Below are 22,246 nucleotides of genomic sequence, written 5' to 3'. Positions count from 1 at the left end.
CTGTGATCTCACTGTGTCCTCACAGTGTTCTCACTGTGATCTCACAGTGATCTCACTGTGATCTCACTGTGATCTCACTGTGATCTCACAGTGTTCTCACTGTGATCTCACTGTGATCTCACTGTGATCTCACTGTGATCTCACTGTGATCTCACTGTGTTCTCACTGTGATCTCCCTGTCCTCACTGTGATCTCACTGTGTCCTCACTGTGTCCTCACTGTGATCTCACTGTGATCTCACTGTGTCCTCACTGTGTTCTCACTGTGATCTCACTGTTTTCTCACTGTGTCATCACTGTGATCTCATGGTGTTTTCACTGTTTTCTCACTGTGATTTCAATGTGTCCTCACTGTGATCTCACTGTTTTCTCACTGTGTCATCACTGTGATCTCACTGTGATCTCACTGTGATCTGTGATCTCACTGTGATCTGTGATCTCACTGTGATCTCACTGTGTCCTCACTATGTTCTCACTGTGTTCTCACTCTGTCCTCACTGTTTTCTCACTGTGATCTCACTGTGATCTCACTGTGTTCTCACTGTGATCTCACTGTGATCTCACTGTGTTCTCACTGTCTCCTCACTGTGATCTCACTGTGTTCTCACTGTGATCTCACTGTGATCTCACTGTGTTCTGTGTCCTCACTGTATCCTCACTGTGATCTCACTTTGTTCTCACTGTGATCTCACTGTGTTTTCATTGTGATCTCACTGTAATCTCACTATGATCTCACTGGGTCCTCACTGTGATCTCAGTGTGTTTTCACTGTGATCTCACTGTGATCTGTGATCTCACTGTGATCTCACTGTGATCTGTGATCTCACTGTGATCTCACTGTCCTCACTGTGATATCACTGTCCTCACTGTGTTCTCACTGTGATCTCACTGTGATCTCACTGTGATCTCACTGTGTCCTCACTGTGTTCTCACTGTGATCTCACTGTGATCTCACTGTGTTCTCACTGTGATCTCACTCTTTTCTCACTGAGTCATCACTGTGATCTCACTGTGATCTCACTGTGTTCTCACTGTGTTCTCACTGTGTTCTCACTGTGATCTTACTGTGTTCCCACTGTTTTCTCACTGTTATCTCACTGTGATCTCACTGTGTTCTCACTGTGTTCTCACTGTGATCTCACTGTGTTCTCACTGTGTTCTCTGTGATCTCACTGTGTCCTCAATGTGTTCTCACTGTGTTCTCACTGTGTTCTCACTGTGATCTCACTGTGTCCTCACTGTGTTCTCACTGTGATCTCACTGTGTTCTCACTGTGTTCTCACTGTGAGCTCACTGTGATCTCACTTTTTTCTCACTGGTTTCTCACTGTTTCCTCACTATGATTTCACTTTGTTCTTACTGGGTTCTGTCTTGGTCTTCACTGGTTTCTTACTGGGTCCTCAATGGGTTCTCACTGGATTGGTCAATGAATTTTGAAGCTGGTTTCAGTCAAAGCTAGGGCCTAATCCACTCCACAACCATCTGTCCTCAAGTGAGCACTAGGAAATCCAAACTTAAAAAATGACAACCTATTGTGGTGAGTACCAAAGGCTCCTAGCCAACCTTAGATTTGGTTAGAACCTGACTACATTAAATTACACTTGTTTGCGGTTCTACTTAGACATAGAAAACTCAGAAAAGGTCTTCAGATTGATAGAAGAGCTCTACTGAGCAGATAAGCAAACAATGAAAATAATGAATCTTGGGAATAGGGAATCAGCAAGCAATTCATAGCTTAAATATGAAAGGCTTATCAACTGAGATTAATGTTCCCCATTCTATTTAGATTTTAACTATTAAATGATAGCTTGAGGATGAGTATAAACATTTCTTAAAGTGAAGGCTATCAAAAGCCCCATCGCTGTCTTAATGTAACTGTAGTCTGACCATTTGTAAGTGGTCTGGTCCAACCTACTGTTCTAAGATATTTAATATTGTCCTGTTTTGTCTTTGTTTGAGCCATGAATTACATGAGCATTCTAATTGTCTATAATGAAACAGAGTTTGAAAAAAAGAGTTTGTTATATTATACATTCATCCTAGCCCTGCAAGAAAACACAACTTCTATAGTGACAGAAGAGTCACTGTCTAACCCACAGTCCTTCCATGGGAATATGATGATTAATAACAACCAAACAAATCCTCATTCAAGAATCCCTTTATCGCAGCACATTGCACACCTGATGAGACCTCTTTTCCAGTTTGTAGGTTTTCGTGTCTATGCTTCCAGATAAATGTTCCACAGAAGGTGAACTCTAGGCAAACGTGAAAAGGGAGACTTGTGTTCAGCTCTGCTCTCCCAGAGCTGTTTCTTGACTGTCCATGTTCTCTCTCTACCTACCCTTTGGTGGCCAGCCAACAAGAGAAGCCTCAGAACTACTACCCCTTTTCAGTTCTCAAGGTCAGGACACACAGTAGCCCATGACAAGTGTCAGGCAGGCAGACAATAAGCCTTCACCTTCCAATGGATCCAAGCCTCAGATGCATCTTTGGTGTCTCAGACACTCTTAGTATTGGCCTCTCTGAGCCATTCAATGACACAATCACCCTAACAACAGCAGACATGCACCAAGGCTGGACAGAGGATAGGAAATTACTTAAATATTATTAATGAAGACTTTTTGTTTTGTTTTGTTTTATAAAAAATGCCCCCTGAAAAGTTTTGACTTACAAGAAATTGTTGAGAAAAAAATGTACAGAAGTAGATTTCTCTTTAATTTGCCTGGCGTGTCCTTTAGGTGCCTCGATAATTGTACACATTTTCTTACAATTAAGAAAAAGAGTCGCTTGGAGATGGGAGGGAAAGTTCAAGGCTTTGCAGAAGACCCGTGGGGACTGTGTTGGACCAGGCCCTCCGGCCGCCTTCACATCTGGGGCTGACCAATCCAATGGTTCTGGACAGAGGTAAAGCAAAATCATGGTATGCAGGAAGAGGGGTCCTTCCAGGTCTCCTTCCCATCCTCCAGATAAATGAAAGGAGATGTGGACAGCAGAGACCCGAGAGGAAGCGTCGGAGCCAGGAAATGACCAGATCGTCCACATTAAAACTTAAGCAATAAACCATCTGTGGTTTTGTTGTTATTGTTTTCTTTAATAGAGTTTTAAAAAATAGCAAAATGTTCAATCCGAAAATACACAAATACTGGGATGGGGGTTCTGCGGTCCTGAATTTAGGCACATTGATGAATGAGATCAATTCTCAGATGTACAGACCAAGCACAGGGTACAGAATCCCATGCCTCTGAGCCTCTGATCAGATAAAGTAATTATTACCAAAATGAACTCCAAGAAATTGAAACAAGAGAGTTTTCTTCTTTCATTTTGTCTTGTTTTTTTTTCATTTATCTATCTCTGGAAAGGTAGGGGGGCACAGAAATGCAGGAACAAAGGGTGAACAAATGCAGTGGTACTAGACACTAGGTTGAAAATGAACTATACAACTTGAGGGAAAACCTGAGCGAGGGACGGGGTGACATTGTCCAAAAAGAAACATACTCATTACCTAACTTAAGTAACTATAACCGCTCTGTACATCACCTTTACAATAACAAAACATGCATTATTTAAAAAAAAAAAAGATTAAACGAACTCTAAGTGACTTCCAACAGAGACGACCAGAGATGAATTCAAAGACTTTGCATGCAACAAGGTGGCTGTACCATTTCCTAGGAAATTTCCAGCTTTCCTAAGATGATCAAATGCCTGGCATCAAGAAGGAAATTTGTATTCCAAAGGACACTTAATTTTATTTTATATAAACAAATGTGAGCTTTTGTGGGGGGAATAAAATTGTCCTAAACCCCGATTCTAACCTAAACATCAAGCTTTTTTTATTTGTTCCTTTGGTCACCTTATTCATTGCTAGTTGAAATGGGGCATAAAGACATGCTTGTTCACAATAAGAGTAAAAAAGAAAATACTTGTTCAACTTAAACCAACACTACCCACTACGTTACAGGTGAGCTGGTATCAAACTGGTAAACTAAAACCACTTGCTAATCAAAGCCCAGAGCTTTTCTAGGACTTAGAAGTAGGACCAATATAATTGGAATAAGACCATAAAGTTGTAATAGCAGGATGTATTTCTAGTTCCAAAAGAAAAATATTTCCAGTGGCTCTGAATAACTAGACATCATCACTGTCCTTTCAGTTCCAGAAAAGCGTTTTGATGTGATACTACGAGCTTTTCCATCCCAACTCCAACTGCAGGGGTTTTTGTTTTATCCATGAGTTCACTGTGACCTGCAGTTCATTCCGTTAAGTCTTTTCCATAATCCCTCCGTTCCATATTATATATATACCTTCAGAGCCTCCTGCCCTCACTCACGTCCTAACACCTTCATTTAATCGCCCCTTCATCATTTGCCTGAAAAGTAAACCCTTCGGTCACTTATTGCTTCCTTCCAGATGCTGCTGTGGAACAAGCCCCTAAGGCCCTCCTCTCACACTCCAGCCGGGTTCATCTGGCTGTTCAAGCTGCAGCCCCCGGCACGGCAAAGCTCTTAAGCCCTTTCCATCCAAGAAAACTCAGAGCTGACACTGTGATTGCCTCACCAAAACAGTGAACATCTGCGGATGGAAACATCAAAACAAAGAGACATTTGCACAGCTCTGCTGAAACTGGATGCAGCCTGTATCGGCCATCTTAGGCAATACATCAATGTTCTTATATTCAAAATCTGTGAAAAAATAAACCACAGTGGCTAAGTTCAATTTCCCCTCAAAGGAATAGTTAACAAACGGATGCACTCGGTGGCTAATTAGTCTTTCTGCCTTCCAGCTAAGGGAATGAAATCTCTAGGTGGGAAATCAATCTCTAATACAAGTCATCGAGTTGCTCAATAAAGTTTACTTTCATTCCTGAATATAGAATTGAGTTTAATGGCATTATTTAATTTAGTAAGTCAACTATCCCAGTAAACTGTTCACTCTAAGCAAATAAGTTGTGGGCTCTATCAATATCCAAGCCAACAAGATACAACCATAAAATCTGATGGAACTATCACATCTTATAAAAAATTATTGGTAAAACTACAACCTTCAGCCTATAATCCAGAGAAATCCAAGAAAATAAGACTTCCTCCTCCTGACCCAGCCCATAAGATGGAGACCCAGCTGTGTTCTGGACACATCATCATGACCGTGTCACGGCCTCTTCCGATTAGTGGTTCTCAGCTTTTAACGTGTGCAGGGATTCCGAGGGAAGCTTGTTACTTTTGCATCCCAGAGTCCCCGCCAGAGGTTATGATTCATTAGGTAAGTTAGGTCCAAACTTTGCATTTCCAAGCAGCTCACAGATGGTGCGGGAGCCATTGCCACCGGGCAGAGCTCTCGAGCCAGCCAATTAAGAAGAAATGGCGTGATTAAGTGTAAGTCACGGCCCGCTGCCATTCACAGTGAGAGTCTCAAAAATCCCCCCATCCGCAGAATGTAGCACAGATAAGCATTCCGATTCCAAGCTGTGCCTTGACATGCATTCGAGTTCCGGTTTGAGGGGTACTTTCTCCGTGGTTCGTGTCAAATACTGCTGGAATCTCAGGTTTGAAGGCCCAGGCCCACACTCCGGGAGATTTACAGGTCACGTCAGGCCACTCCACTACTTTCTGCCAAACGAAGACATAATAGTTGCGGATGGCTGGAAAAGAGATTTATTATAGAAAAGAGATTTATTATCAGATGGGCCTGGGAAGAGGGAGTGAGCCCTTCCGTCCATCTCAGACTTCATCCAGGGACCGGCGTGAGCGGCAGGTTTAAACAGACCGAGAACGGGGGGCAGGGAAGGGAAGCAGGCACACTTAAAACAATCCTGGGCCAGACATGGTCTGCTGGTCAGAGGAGGTTGGAGGAGGTTGGAGGAGGTCGGAGGCCGTCAGAGGAGGTCGGAGGAGGTCGGAGGAGGTCGGAGGAGGTCGGAGGCAGCCACAGGCTGTCTGACAGCCCTTGGTCTCCGTCTGCCCGGGGGGTGGGGGGTCTGTTACCGTAAGTCTTAGCCTTCACAGTCATGGATGGCCTGCCTCACCCCTCCCCTGCTCTTCCTGCCTTCCTACAAGGCTGCCAGAGTAACAGCAGGAGAGGGGGACTCACAAGAGCACTGGAGACGGACACAAAGCAGAGAAGCACAGGTGTCCAGCTTGTCACTTATCTTCACTTAATTTATGAGTCCAAGGAAGCAGCTGAAACAGCGTTTACACCCTTCCTGCACCACCACGGAATGCTCCAGTACAGATGATGTCTCTTCCTTTGATTCAAGCGTGCCACGTCCGCCTGCTCAGCATGACTCCATATTACTTAAACAACTCCGTACAAATCCTCTTACGAAGTTCAAGAGTCATCTCAACATTGGTTCTATGTTCTTTAAACTTCTGGTGGTGTTTTAGAAATACTAATGCTAGAAATATCAACGTAGAGTGAGCAGGAACACACACACACACACACACACACACACACACACACACACACACACACACACGTTTTTAGTGCTGGATAAGTTGCACAGGAAGCAACTGATCAGGAAACACCTCACAGTATCCATCTCAGCCACTGCTTCTAGCAGGGTACCCTTTAGCCTCGGGTGGGGTTCCCTGTTCCATTCTCTAGGCTTGGGTGGGGGAGTGGGATTCCCTGTTCCTTCTTTGGAAGGAAGGGCTAGGAGTACCCGTCAATGACAGACTTACGAAGTTTAATAATTGTCCCAAGTCGTTGTCTAGCAAGTCAAGTAACTTCACAGGGTCACTTGAAAGCTTTCTGGACAAAACGGTTCAAAGTTTCAAGGATAATCAGCAGCTGAGCAGGCAAAGCAATCAACTAAGTACACTTCCAATAGAATAAGTTCCTTCCAGACCTCTGCCTTCTAAACCCAGTCAACCAATCCAGAACTGGGTGCCTCTGTGAGGTACGCCCCTAGTCCTCTAACTAAATCGATGTGCTTTGATACGCCATCATTTACCCAGCAGTAATCAGTAATTATAGATGTAAATATTCATTGACATAAAGCTGTGTAAGGTGTTCACACATTGACAAATATGTTGAATACAGTCAGGTCAATTTCAGAGGATGTATAGATACATATGCATACATATGCCAATAAATGCATATTCATAGAAACAAATTCATGAGCAATCTGTGTGTGTCTCATGGAAATTAGAGCCACTGACTTTATAAACACGGTAACAGTGTTCAAATGTTTAGCTGCTGATAAGTAATAATGTATAAGTGAGTCATCTAATATAGTCTTGATATGGGCTGGACACTGAGACAAAACCAAGGACAAGACAAAACCCTTCTGACAATACCTCATCATGGCTGCAAAGGATTCTGTTGTGCTAGGCAGGACAGCAACACCAGTGGAGTTCCTTTGCTATCTGATCAGGAACATTAGAGATGTGGCCTTGAGGGTTAAGATGAGAAAGCAATCTCTAAACTTCTCGTTCACAGACCCCTACGAACAACGGAAGCCTGCATCACAAGTATCCTTTGATCTGATTTATTCCAGGTGATGCCAATGGCCAGTACAGAGCAAGTGTGCTAAAATGCTTCCTCCACAGAGTACATTTTGATGAAGACAAATGGTTGACATTGTGTTTAATGAATTGCCACTGTATCTTTCTCATTAGAAGGTCAAATGTGTGCATCCTCTTCAAAGAACAAGCCGAGTGGAGATGAGGTTCTCCAGGAGGATGTGCGCAGGCTTTGCGTCTCCTGTGGCTCAAGTTTTTCTTTCAGTATTTTCTAGAGCACACTTTCGGCAGAATTAAATTAAATATTAGAATCTTGTCGTAGGAGAATGGGGCTGAGTGACCGCAGGCATGCGCAAGTGAAAGCTTGAGTAACTACAGCTGTTCCTCAATAGGCTTGGGAATCAATGCCTTTAAACAGAGCCCTGAAACTCAGGCAAACAGAACTCCACATCAGCTGATCTGTAAAGCATAAGGTAAGAACCATCTCACATCATTTCACGAAACTCGGGAACTCTGGGCCCTTAAATCAAAACTCCCCCAAAGCAGAAATTGTGTCTACAGAAAATGAGATCCATATTTTGACTTCGCCATTAACCTGCGGCCAGCTTTGATTTCACGGCGAGATGAATATGGATGGGGTGAGGAATTCAGAAGGGGACGCCAGGCTGCCCGCCCCGCGGCTGCACATACGGGAAGGCAGTGACCACAGCCACTCAGCTTCCCCTAAGATTCCAGAACATTCCAAAGTACGCCCCTAAAGGAAAACACCTGACGGGGGGGGGTCCTCACTTACCAGGCAGCCTAGCCCCCACGGGGTGCTAACCAAGTTCGCCGGAGACTTTACGAAGTGCCAAGCTCGCAGGGTGGCGCTTTCGCTCATGGAGTTTGTGTGCATGGGAGCTTCTGCCATCTGTGGTCCCTCAGGGCTCGACAGACCCAAGGAAGCACTCACTCCCAGCGGGAGACTGAGCCCAAGCACCACCCCGAACCTGAGACCCTCGCCGAGCCCCTGAGCGAAGCTGCCAAGCCCGGATGGGGTGCTCCTGCCCCCGAGGCTGAGTCCTCCCCAGGATGGGGTGCTCCTGCCACTGAGGCTGAGTCCTCCCCAGGATGGGATGCTCCTGCTCCCGAGGCTGAGTCCTCCCCAGGATGGGGTGCTCCTGCCACTGAGGCTGAGTCCTCCCCAGGATGGGGTGCTCCTGCCCCTGAGGCTGAGTCCTCCCCAGGGAAGAGCCCAAGAGGACTTGTAGTGCCAGTGAGCAGAGCCAGAGTTAACACGGAAGGCCACACGTGAATTTCTCTGACATTACAACAGTAGCTAAGAAAAGAAAGGGAAAATCAGGGTCCAATATGAAAAACAATCATAAAGAACTACTTATTAATCCACCACAATTAAAGAATAGATGTTTACCAATCAGTTTTAATTTATTTAGAATCCATTGAAGCTTATGACGTGGAAGTTTGTGATGTTTATTATAAACAAACTATGTGTTTCCATAAATGTTTAATGAAGAGCTAAATGTTTGGGCCCTCTGGATGGCAAGAATGGAAGTAAAATACAGCCTATCTTTTCAAAAGACCTCAATCCAGCCACAGGACCATTACAGACTTGATATTTAAATCTTTTTTATTTTATTAATTTTTTCTTTTTTTTTCTGTTTTTTTTTTTTTTTTTTTTTTTTTTTTTTTTTTTTTTTGTCAGTCGTGGGGCCTGAACTCTGGGCCTGGGCGCTGTCCCTCAGCTCTTCAGCTCAAGGCTAGTGCTCTACCACTTGAGCCACAGCACCACTTCCGGCTTTTTCTGCTCATGTGGTACTGAAGAATCGAACCCAGGGCCTCATACAAGGCAAGCACTCTACCGCTGAGCACCTTCACAGTCCAGATATTTCAATTTTTTTAGCCATATTTGACAGAAAATTCTGCTGCCATTCAAAAAGCAAAGGTGGGACCATTAAACATGATACAAGACACTGCACAAGAACTAGAGCTGGCAGGAAGACAGGGAAAGGGAGGGACAGAGCACAAACAATGTGAACAGTCAACACACTCCGAGCGAATGAGTGGCCCTTTCTCAAGTCAAATGAAAACACATAAGCAATTTTTAAGATGATGAGACTTAAAATTTTTCTCATAAGAGGTAATAGACCAGGGAGATACACACACAGATGTATATATGTATGTGTGTATGTACACATGAGATAACTCCCCAGAATTTCACTTCCTTAACCTTGTGCATACATCTTCAGCCATCTTATTCTGACCAGGAAGAACACCTCTGATCTCTCAACATCCCCCTTGACCCTTAAATCCCCCCCCACCTAAAAGACTATCATCCTGTTAACTTACTCGCCACGTATCGAATTAAGACCAGCTTTCAACATTTCAGTCACAAGGAAGAGTTGCAGAACCAAAACGACCCCAATAAAAATCAGAATGAGGAAAGTAGTTTTGAGGGGCGGAGGGGCGTAGAGCAATCTGGAAGGAACATGTGGCCTCTGGAGGCCCTGGGGACAGGAGTTATAACAGCTTGATTTCCCATAATACCCCACCACCCTGTAGATATCTGAGCAACAGAGCCCAGTCCTTACTCTACCCAGGCAGGGGAGGGAAGTCTGTGTCCCTCCTATCAGAAGCAGGTTTAGAACTCAACTACACAACACCCCAGCTCTTCTCCACCTCCCCCAAATCTTGCAATCAAATTTAGAGCCTTATACTGTACTGGACAAAGACACATCCACACCCCCCCCCCCACAAGGATAGATGCTTTTACAGAGGGCTTTCCCTACATCATTAAACAACACTTGTATAAATTTTATGGAAAGAGTTTAAGATGTAAGCCTCTACGGACCTAAATGATTCTAAAAGTCATCTTCACATCTTATTTTATATAACGCTTGGCTTTACAATAAGTGTTTTGAGAATAAGATTCAATAGCCAATATTATTTAAGAAAATGTCATAAAAAGTAAAATCCCCCATGCATAACTAATAGAAGACAATAAAAAAGAAGACGAAATGGCTGATAATCCAGGTGACTCATGCCTGTAAGCCCTAGCTACTCAGGAGGCTGAGACCTAAGCATCCAGGTCTGAAACCAGCCTGGCCGGGAAAGTCTGTGAGATGCTTATCTATAATTTACCACCAAAGAGCTGGAAGTGGAGCTATGGCTCAAGTGGTAGAGTGATAGCCTTAAGCACAAAAGCTCAGGGTCAGTGCTCAGGCCCTGAGTTCAAGCCCCAGGTCAGTTCACGCAAAAATGGGCTTGTAAGCATACTTAGGTCCAAGGGAAGAATTAAAACTTTTCAGTACTCATTCGGGACTAAGTTATGATACTTGAGAAAAAGAACTATCATAAAACAGGAGGATGGAAAACTTCTGGTAATTTAAAGACAGTTTCCTAATACTTGAATGTTTATAAGGCCCTGCATATTTGAACACTGTGCTAATGTTCAGAAATGTACCGGATGAACTCATTGCAATATTGCCATGAAATTGTCCACTGAGAATCACAATACCTGATCAAAGATTACAAGTCCTGCTGAGACATACTCATACGTACCTGCATTTTAAGCGAGTAACAACCCAACAAAATATTTCCGGAGATTAAATTTGGCTCACGTGCACACCAATTTGTATCTCCAGATTCATCATGGTCAAAAATCACAGGAGAAAACCAAAATCCTGAGAGGTGCTTTGGTCATTTGTGGCCCCAGCGAGCTGGACAATTACTGTCAAAGGCTAATTTCTGTTCAACTCATAGGTTCCAAGTATATGATCTTCCTTTCTCTCTTTAAAGAAAACACAGTACTCGAGAGTGACTCATGAAGTTATGGGTCACCGTGGTCTAGCCTCTGGGCTGACAATAAAAAGGAACAGAGCTGAAAGCTAAACATGAAGAGAGATAGGAAGGGAGAGAAGAAAGGGTCGAGAATGTACAGCCCAGGATGAATAGCAGAAAGGGAGCCAGAAGACTTGTAGGAGCTCACATCTAATGGAAAAAACAAGAACACGGAGTAGGGGAAGGAAGGATGTGGAAGCCAGCTGGAATGAGAGAGAGCCAACAGAAATCTAAGGACAGAAAGTGTTGAAGATTGAAGAGAACCGGAAATTTATTGGAAACCAAGTTGTTTTTCCTTTTATAACCAATGCAATTCTATTCCAGGCTGAACTCTAGACTCAGCCTCAGAGAAGACAGAGAGGAAGTGAACGCCGTGGCCCTTTCTTCTCTCACAGGCTGGAGCCAAGGGCTCTGGAAACACATGGGAGAGCTGCAGACGCTGGCCCAGGATACGGGGGGCGGGGAGGGGTCAGCATCTAGCAACACACTGTTTACCAAAATGGGAAGATGGAAAAACACAGTTGGGTTCCAATTCCACACTCCTGGACCAGGATTTCCATCATATTCAGCAAATGCCTCAGGAGCTGCAGATTTGCAAGTATTGGCATTGGCTCTGAAATTTCTAGAACTTCTTGTGTTCATATCCGACCTCAGCTGCTTCATACCTGATGTCTAAAATACAAAGTAAATTTAGTAGGCATACCAGAGGGAAGATACACATAAAGCAGACTGACTGAGGCTATAAATGGTAATGCTGATGAGTTTGTAAGAAGCTGCTAACACAGCAGGTCAGAACCAGAACACAAACTAGTTCTGAAAATCACATAAAACTGCTTTAACTCAAGGAAATAACAACTACTTGAGTGTGGCTGTGGATACCTGCAATGTCAGCACTTGGGAGCTCAGGCAGTAGGATCTGGATTCAAGGCCAATCTAGGATGCACAGCAAGAACCTGACTTCACACACACACACACACACACACACACACACACACACACACACACACACACACACACACACACACACACACAGAGTAATGTGTATATGTGTGAGTACATATTAAAAATGAGAAGCTAGTCAATTAGATGGGAAGTACAGTACACAAAGCTGAATAGAGAATTAGTCAGCCGGAATGTAACTGAGAAGAAAATAATCAGAGTAGAAGAAGGGAGAAGCCAGCTGCACAAACACGTTCTCTGCAGCACTGTCACCACTGCCCCGGCGTGGCGTCGGCCCAGACGCCCCTCGGGGGACCAATGAAGAAAGGGGCTACAGGTCACAGCGGAGTGCTACACCCATCAGGAAGATATTGCACCACATGAAAAGAAATGGAAGGACCTGGAAAAAATGATGTGAAATCTTGGCCTAAAGAGACAAAGGTTATATGTTTTCCCTCATACGTAGAAGCTAGAATTTGTTTATGAACATATAAGTAAATGATTGGGCAGAAGGCAAACGTATACAAATACATTAAGTGACACGGCAGATACAGGGGAGACCACACACAGTGTAGTTCCTTAGAAAGGCTAAGTCAAAGTTCCACAAACTAAAACTCCAGAAAACGGGTACTTGGAAGGCATAGGGTGGGGTCAAGGGAGAAGGGGGAGACAAATGAAGAGAAATGGTTGGGGAGAATGCAGTCAAACTCAATCATACCCTACAAATGTAAGAAGAGTGAGAGTGAGGGGAGAGGGGAGAGGAGGAAAGATCGAGGTACATCATGTTCACAAACTGCCTTGTGAAATGACGACGCCTTGGTGTAACTACACAGAGATGGTGGACGGGGGTGGTGGCGAACCAATTCCGCGGTGATACTCACTAGACACTGTGTTGGAAATAAACTATACAACTTGGAGGGAAGGGAAGGGAGGGGGAAAACTGGGAGAGAATGAAGGTGCACAGTTCAGAGATATGAACTCATTACCTGACTTACGTAGCGGTAACTCTTCTGTATATTACCTTTCCAATAGAAATTAAAAAATAAAAAACATCATGGGAGCAAAGGGTAAACAAAAGCAGCAGTGGTACTCACCAGACGCTATGTTGGAAATGAATTGTACAACTTGTAAGTGGGGACAGAAGGGGAAAACGGAGAGAGCAGGAAAGGGGTGACGTCCAAAAGGCAATGTTCTCTTTACCTGACTGATGCAACCGGACCCCTCTGTACACCACCTTCATAGTGACAATAAAAATGCTCAAAATAGTAAAAATAAATAAACAGCCAACAACACTGAGGTATAGATGCAACGCCATTAGCTAGACAAATCGGCAGAAAGCTATACCCAGACATTCCAGAGTGTACGTCTAGAAACCAAAGGCAGAGGACACAATATATCTCATAATCAGCACCGGTGGCTCACGCCTGTCATCCAGCTACTCAGGAGGCTGAGATCTGAGGATCACAGTCCAAAGCCAGCCTGGGCAGGGAAAGTCCATGAGACTCTTATCTCCAATTAACCACCAGAGAATCCAGAAATGGCGCTGTGCCTTGAGCTGAAGAGCTCAGGAACAGCACCCAGGCCCAGGGTTCAAGCCCCACAACCCCCCCTCCCAACACACACACAAAGAGACAACTGATACTGCTTTTCAACTTCCCATTGGGAAAACTTCATTTTTGTACCACTGTCATGCATTTTAATTCTTGATATCGATTATGATTATGGATTTTTTAGATTTACTATTCATTTACAGATATATATATATATATATATATACATGTATAGCTCATGATATACAGATATGAGCTTGCAGGCATGTGTATATAATTTCAAAAGAAAGGAAAGCTGAAGGAAATAATCGCCAACACCATTTATTTGTTTGTTTTTAGTGAAGAAAGAATTGAAGGAAATAACTCAGTTGTAACAATGGAGATGAAGTAAACGAAGAGGTAAAGAAATATGTATACAAATGTAGGTAAATACAGATTGAATAAATGCATTCTGTAAAGACACAAAGAGAATAAATATATATGTCAATATAAAATAAAAAGTGGGAGGTAGTGAGAGGAGCTGAAATGTTACGTTTTCATTTGAATCAGATACATTTGCACTAATTTATATTTGAATAAATAAAGGTAATGGGTTGACATTTTATAAACAGCAACCAAGAGTACTGTAAAAATAGCATATAACTAGCATGGTAATTGGGGAGAATGAATGATAAAATATACTCTTTCAAAAGAAACCAACCAAAAATGAAGACAAGTGGGAAATGTGTAACAAAGAGCGCATGATACAAACAGAACAACAGCAGTAAGCCAAAGCTCAGTTCCTTCCTGAAAATTCACCCCATCACCTAAGATGTTTAATACATACACGAAGACCACCTAGTTACAAACTAACAGCATACAGTTCACACTAGCATTTCACTGAATTTAAGCAGAAATGTGAGGCATTTAGGTTAAATTCCAGAGTCTTTAGCACTAAATACTTCACTCTGGGTGAACCAAATCGGAGGTGAATATCACATGATCTAAAACTTCACTTTCAGAAATCAAGTAAACATTTTTGTTCATGTTAGAATTGTGATCCTTGGAAATTTTAACGTTGCAATAGGAAATTAATGGATGATGAGGTTTAGCTGCTGCTTAAGCAACAATTAAACACCAAGTAGGTACTTTTTCCTTTTCTCTGTTGTGATACTGGGGCTCAAAATCAGCACCTGTCTATGGCTAGGAAAGCACCTGACCACTTGAGCCACGCCCAAAAGGAATCCTTCCCTTCCCGGGCGTTTTCCCCGGCCGGGCTGTGGACTGCGATTCCCCCTACTTCTGCCGGCCCCATGACTGAGACTGCAGATGCACCAGGTGTCGAGCCTCCCAAGAGTCTTCACATCCAATCAAACTCAAGCATAACCAATAACGCCAACTTCATCAACCCTACTTTAACAGCGACAATGCAGAAAACATACAAGGTACGAAGGAACAGCTCAAACCACATAATGAACAAATTTATCCCTGATCCACAGAGCTGAATTAATGCTCCTGTGATAGTTAGGGGTTTCTTTTACATCAACTCATAATACATTTGGTATAAAATTGCTGAAATTCAACATGTGTGTAAATACACACACATAGCCAAATAATTTATGAGAAATAAATTCAATTTACCAGTGGCCTATCGGATCTGAAATAGCTCTAGTTGATCAGGGATGATACGATGGTATCTATGGTGGAAGCCAGCATTTCAAGTTCCCTTGCTACTGCCTGCATTAAATCATAAACCCAGACTCACAGGGCTCAGCCAGGCTGGGGGGAGGGGAAATAACAACGGTTTGTCACCTTCTATTTCCTAGCACGGCATTCTTCAAAATGCAGGGCTTCTGTTGCTTCCCACGGCAAGCCAGTGATTTCCTATCCTGCAGCCCGCTCCCCCTCCGGACTGTCTACCAGGCTCGATGAGAACGAAAGCTCCTGCTGTCTCTCCCTGCCCAGTGTCCAGAGTCCACGCCCATCAAAGCCGAGAGGCTCCGTGCCAGGCAGAAGCACAGCAGGAGCCATGTCCACCTGCGGCCGGCCAGGCCCAGGCTGCAGGGCTGCACCTCAGCCTCGTGACTGAGCACGCACTGAGCCCCATCTCCACCGTACTGCCACATGCCGACCACTGCTCGAGACCGCAGAGAAACTCTAAGGATGATTCTGCGAGCATGTGAGGTGCACGGCCCACAGGGGTTACCATTCGCTCATTCATTCATTCGTGCAACAAATGTCCATCGGCTCTGGGACACTAACCAGACATTCCGCTGGCTGCCGAGGCTCCGCGGGGCACGTGTGTCCCTGTTCTTACTGTCCATCACAGCCGGCAGACACCCAGATATCCAATGATCACAAGGAAGTTTGTGATCTGGACCGTACAGAACAAGTAGCTCGCCGTGCCGTGCGGGTTTTACCATAAAGTGCTGGCCCTGCGAGTCTGGGGAAATTTCTGTGAGAAAGTAAAATTCACACTGAGAGACGAGGTCTGAACAGAAGTCAGCGGTCATCCTGGCAGGGGCGAGCGCCGAGCAGGCCTTCAGAGGGGACGTGTCCCAGAGCTCCAGAGGCCGCGGGGACGTGTCCCAGAGCCCAGGAGGCCGCGGCCGCCTCTAACATGACAGTGCCGAGTGCTGCGGTGGAAAAAGACCGTCTGCGGCTTCACAAAGCAAGAGAAGACATTTTATGGTCCCATTTCTCAGAGCACTGGGAATTTGCAGGCAGCTGCGAAACTGGGGAATGACACGATTCCACTCACCGTGAGAACATTTCTAACTGCACAGACATGGAGGGGGGGCGCGGGAGATCGCCACAGCCCAGCCACCCGTGTGAGCGATAATGACGCCGTAAAAGCCATGGCGGCTGCGAGGCTGGAAAGCACCGACAACATTAAAAGCACTGGACTCGGCAGAACTTGGGGTGGAGAAAAGGAAGGAAATGGAGCTTTGGGGTTGTGGCTGGTGGAACGAAATGAATCGTGATTGGAAATTCTGGACGGGGCCCTGGTTGGGAAGGGTAAAGGTGGCCGCACTTTAGGAAAGGCACCACGTCCACCGCGGGCTGCGGGAGTGGAGGGATGGATGTGCGGGCTGGAAACGCAGCTCGAGGAAGTGAGACATGGGTGTGGAATTCATCACCGACATGGAGTGTGGAGACGGGGTGTGGGGAGCAGAAGTCGTGAGGAGGCAGGCAGATGAAGGCCACGTCGACCAGGAGGGACAGGGAGAGCCAGTGGGGCTTGAGGTGGAAAAGGCTTGGTGGACCCCACGGCCGGCTGGGGTCAATGCCAAGCGGCTAAGAGCCAGGGGTCCATGTTGCTTCCAATGCAGGTAGGGTAGTGATAACCATAACCAATTATAAGCCAACACCACTGGAACAAAATTAAAATGATTCATAAAAATGACGGTGAAGAGGAAAGAGCTAGAGAGAAGAAGGACATTTTCTCCATATTTGAGGAATGAGTAAGCTTTTCTGAAGCTGGACATCTGGAGGGCAGAGACCATAGCATTGGGGAAGGCAGAACTGTTTCTCAAAAACAAGCGAAATCATCCACCACGGCGCAGTGGGGGAGGGGCCACATCGTGCCGTTCTGATCCCGGATGCTCATCACTTCCGTTGTTCTTGATTCTGAAGAAGATAAAGAGAGGCTTACCTCCCAATCTACCCTTTATCACAGTCCCCCAAACTCACAGAATGTATAAACCAGAATGTTGGGGTGATAGAAAAATATGCTTCCCACCTAAGAACCAGAGTCGCAGAGACTAGTTTCAGGGAGCAACAGCTAGAAGTTTCTGACGACAGAACAAACTGGAGACAGACGCTGGCAACCTCAGGAGAAAATGTGCAGCAGGAAACTCAAAATCAAATTCAGGAAAATTAAACAGGCATACAGACACGTAAGAATGCCAAATAGGTGGGGCGCCAGTGGCTCACGCCCGTCATCCTAGCTACTCAGGAGGCTGAGATCTGAAGATTGCGGTTCAAAGCCAGCCCAGGCAGGAACGACCATGGGACTGTTATCTCCAATAAACCACCAGAAAACCAGAAATGGTGCTGTGGCTCAAGTGCTTGCCTTGAGCTGAAGAGTTCAGGGACAAAAAAAAAAAGAATACCAAAGGTAATTTTACCATCTACTACTGTTGACAACAGGTTTTGATAAGCTGGTCTGGGACACGTGTGTGTGTCAATGCGCACACTCACTTCTTAGCATGTCCTAAATAAAAGGCTTCAGTTTGGCCTTTTTAAATAATCAGTTGTGGGGCTTGAACTTAGGGCCTGAGCGCTTTTGTTCAAGGGTAGCACTCTACCACTTTGAGCCACCATAGTACTACTTTCAGTTTTCTGTTGGTTTCTTGGAGATAAGGGTCTCATGGACTTTCCTGCCCCAGCAGACTTGGAACGGTGATCCTCAGACCTCAGCCTCCTGAGTAGCCGGGGCTTCAGCCTGAGCCACCTGTGTTCACGCATGCATACAATGGAGCCTGCCACCCTCCTCTGTCCCTCCTCCCTGTGACTTCTCCTTGCACTCTCCTGACCCTGCCACCCCCACCCCTGCGAATCTCACATCAGAGAGCAGGGCATACAGCACTGGTTTCCCTGAGTCTGGCTCATTTCACTGAGCACGACCTCCAGTTACACCTGGGTTCTTGCAAGTGACATGATTTGTTCTTCTCCTTACTCAATAATAAAGCAATTTCTTGTCTGTGCTCCCTACCATTTCTTCACCTATTTTCCCGGTGTGGCGGGCACCCTGGCTGCTTCTCGGCCATCTTCTAGGACTGATGAGAAAGAGTCTTTCAGAGCCTGGATTCCTACCAGGGGCCAGGGTTGCAGCGCTGTGCACCACGCCCTGAGTTAAGAATGTAGCAAGTGAGAGTGGCTGGCTGGCGAGAGGATGTGGAGTGGGTCTGAAGACGCGCCTCACCCCTGCATTTACCACGAGAAGACACGCCTCACCCCTGCATTTACCACGAGAAGACAGCCTCACCCCTGCATTTACCACGAGAAGACACGCCTCAGGCCTGCATTTACCACGAGAAGACAGCCTCACCCCTGCATTTACCACGAGAAGACACACCTCACCCCTGCATTTACCACGAGAAGACACGCCTCACCCCTGCATTTACCACGAGAAGACACACCTCACCCCTGCATTTACCACGAGAAGACACGCCTCAGGCCTGCATTTACCACAAGACACGCCTCACCCCTGCATTTACCACGAGAAGACACGCCTCACCCCTGCATTTACCACGAGAAGACGCGCCTCACCCCTGCATTTACCACGAGAAGACGCACCTCACCCCTGCATTTACCACGAGAAGACACACCTCACCCCTGCATTTACCACAAGAAGACGCCTCAGGCCTGCATTTACCACGAGAAGACACGCCTCACCCCTGCATTTACCACGAGAAGACATGCCTCAGGCCTGCATTTACCACAAGACATGCCTCAGGCCTCACCCCTGCATTTACAAAACACGCCTCAGGCCTGCATTTACCACAAGAAGACATGCCTCACCCCTGCATTTACCACGAGAAGACACGCCTCACCCCTGCATTTACCACAAGTCAAACCTCACGCCTCACCCCTGCATTTACCACAAGACACACCTCAGGTCTCACCCCTGCATTTACCACAAGACACGCCTCAGGCCTCACCCCTGCATTTACCACGAGAAGACACGCCTCAGGCCTCACCCCTGCATTTACCACAAGACTTGCCTCAGGCCTCACGCCTGCATTTACCACGAGCAGACGCGCCTCACCCCTGCATTTACCACGAGCAGACACGCCTCAGGCCTCACCCCTGTATTTACCACGAGCAGACACGCCTCAGGCCTCACCCCTGCATTTACCACGAGCAGACACGCCTCAGGCCTCACCCCTGCATTTACCACAAGAAGACAGGCCTTAGGCTGCGGGAGCCCCCGCGCCCTTCTCGGGCGCCCGCACCTGCCAGCACCCAGCGCGGAGTGCGCGAGGCGGTGACTCTGACCCAGACCATGATCCTGACCTTGACCTTGACCCTGACTTTGACCTTGACCACAAGCTTGCAAGCAAACGGATCCACAGCACCGACCTTCAGGCAGTGGGCGGCCCCGCCCTGGGCGGCCCCGAGGATGCCCAGCCCCGGCTGGGCCGCCTGCCCCGGCCTGGGCGCCGGGCGGGGCCGGCAGCGGGACGGTCCCGGGGCCTCCGGGTCCCCCGCCCCCCGCCTTCCCGCGCGGCCGGCAGAGGGAGACGCGGAGCGCCCGCCCGACGCAGCCTGGGCCTGGGGAAGGGCAGGTGGGGGCGCCCGAGGTGGGGGGGGCGGGCGGGGGGCGGGCGGCGGCCTGCGCGTACCGCGGAGTGGTCGCCCGGGAGCCGCTGGCGGGGCCGCGGGCCGCAGAGGCAGCGCCGCACCGGCTCGGGCCGCTCGGGCGCCGGCTCCGCGTGGGGCCCGGGCCGCTCGGCCGCGGGCGCGTTCCCCATGGCGGCCGCGGGGGCTGCGGAGGCTGCGGGCGCCCGTGCCGGCGGGAGCGCGGGGCCGGCCGGGGTGCGGGGGGCGCGGGGCCGCGGGCTCCCGGAGCGATCCGCACCCGCCCGCGCTGAGCCGGTCCGGGAAGGAGCGCGCGCGCCCGGCCGGGCGAGGCTGGCGGGCCGGGAAGGGCGGCCCGCGGTCGGTGCGTGAGCGCTGTGCCGGGCGGTGCTACGCGGGGCGGGGCGGGGCGGTGCAGTGCAGTGCTCGCGGGGCGGGGCGGTGCAGTGCGGTGCTCGCGGGGCGGGGCGGTGCAGTGCGGTGCTCGCGGGGCGGGGCGGTGCAGTGCGGTGCTCGCGGGGCGGGGCGGGGCGGTGCAGTGCGGTGCTCGCGGGGCGGGGCGGGGCGGTGCTCGCGGGGCGGGGCGGGGCGGTGCTCGCGGGGCGGGGCGGGGCGGGGCGGTGCTCGCGGGGCGGGGCGGGGCGGGGCGGGGCGGGGCGGGGCGGTGCTCGCGGGGCGGGGCGGGGCGGTGCTCGCGGGGCGGTGCTCGTGGTGGAGGGGCGGGGCGGGGCGGTGCTCGCGGGGCGGGGCGGGCGGTGCTCGCGGGGCGGGGCGGGCGGTGCTCGCGGGGCGGGGCGGGCGGTGCTCGCGGGGCGGGGCGGGGCGGTGCTCGCGGGGCGGTGCTCGCGGGGCGGGGCGGGCGGTGCTCGCGGGGCGGGGCGGGGCGGTGCTCGCGGGGCGGTGCTCGTGGTGGAGGTGCGGGGCGGGGCCGGGGGGGGGGGGTGCTCGTGGTGGAGGTGCGGGGCGGGGCCGGGGGGGGGGGGGTGCTCGTGGTGGAGGTGCGGGGCGGGGCCGGGGGGGGGGTGCTCGTGGTGGAGGGGCGGGGCGGGGCGGGGCGGGGCGGGGCTCGTGGTGGAGGGGCGGGGCGGGGCGGGGCCTGGGGTGCTCGTGGTGGAGGTGCGATGCGGGGCGGTGCGATGCGGTGCTTGCGGGGCGGGGCGGGGCGATGCGGGGCGATGCGGGGCGGGGCAATGCGGTGCGGGGCTCGAGGCCGGCGGTGCTGCGGGCCGTGGAGGAGATGAGGAGGGTGGGGAGGCCGGGCTGACCGGGGCGGGGATTGGGGGGGGGTCCGGCCGGCCCTGGCGAGGCCCCGCAGAGGCGCCGCGCGGGGCTGATGGCGTCCGCGAACCTGGCACAACCGCTGACCGCCCCCCGCGCTGACCGCCCGTCCCCATCCCCCCCGCGCTGACCGCCCGTCCCCGTCCCCCCCGCGCTGACCGCCCGTCCCCGTCCCCCCCGCGCTGACCGCCCGTCCCCATCCCCCCCGCGCTGACCGCCCGTCCCCGTCCCCCCCGCGCTGACCGCCCGTCCCCGTCCCCCCCGCGCTGACCGCCCGTCCCCGTCCCCCCCGCGCTGACCGCCCCCCGCGCTGACCGCCCGTCCCCATCCCCCCCGCGCTGACCGCCCGTCCCCGTCCCCCCCCGCGCTGACCGCCCGTCCCCGTCCCCCCCGCGCTGACCGCCCCCCGCGCTGACCGCCCGTCCCCATCCCCCCCGCGCTGACCGCCCGTCCCCGTCCCCCCCGCGCTGACCGCCCGTCCCCGTCCCCATCCCCCCCGCGCTGACCGCCCGTCCCCGTCCCCCCCGCGCTGACCGCCCGTCCCCGTCCCCCCCGCGCTGACCGCCCGTCCCCGTCCCCCCCGCGCTGACCGCCCCCCGCGCTGACCGCCCGTCCCCATCCCCCCCGCGCTGACCGCCCGTCCCCGTCCCCCCCGCGCTGACCGCCCCCCCGCGCTGACCGCCCGTCCCCGTCCCCATCCCCCCCGCGCTGACCGCCCGTCCCCGTCCCCCCCGCGCTGACCGCCCCCGCGCTGACCGCCCGTCCCCGTCCCCGTCCCCCCTCTCACTGACCGCCCGTCCCCGTCCCCGTCCCCCCCCTCACTGACTGCCCGTCCCCGTTCCCCCCCCACGCTGACTGCCCGTCCCCATCCCCCCCGCGCTGACCTCCACCCCGCGCTGAC

The 22,246-nt window shown here is 50.0% G+C and overlaps 1 protein-coding gene across 5 annotated transcripts in view; it reads right to left on the bottom strand.

Moving 5' to 3' along the window:
• The window catches only part of Hmgcll1 (3-hydroxy-3-methylglutaryl-CoA lyase like 1), a 61,367-nt gene extending 40,941 nt beyond the window's left edge, over nucleotides 1-20,426 (bottom strand). For 3 of the 5 annotated variants that reach the window (XM_070017264.1, XM_070017266.1, XM_070017265.1), the window contains exon 1: nucleotides 20,112-20,426. In XM_070017264.1, coding sequence (XP_069873365.1) covers nucleotides 20,112-20,240 — 129 coding nt within the window. In that variant the 5' untranslated portion in view covers nucleotides 20,241-20,426. Of the gene's footprint in view, nucleotides 1-16,023; nucleotides 16,051-19,848; nucleotides 19,914-20,111 lie in introns of those variants that run through there. The other 2 variants (XM_070017268.1, XM_070017269.1) reach the window with 2 other exon arrangements.
• Nucleotides 20,427-22,246: the final 1,820 nt, after the last annotated feature.

This window comes from Dipodomys merriami, unplaced genomic scaffold (genome assembly GCF_024711535.1).
Source record: "Dipodomys merriami isolate MVZ:Mamm:240054 unplaced genomic scaffold, mDipMer1.0.p SCAF_122, whole genome shotgun sequence".
In the NCBI taxonomy this organism is placed as follows: domain Eukaryota; kingdom Metazoa; phylum Chordata; class Mammalia; order Rodentia; family Heteromyidae; genus Dipodomys; species Dipodomys merriami.
This window is presented reverse-complemented; position numbering and strand designations above follow the sequence as displayed.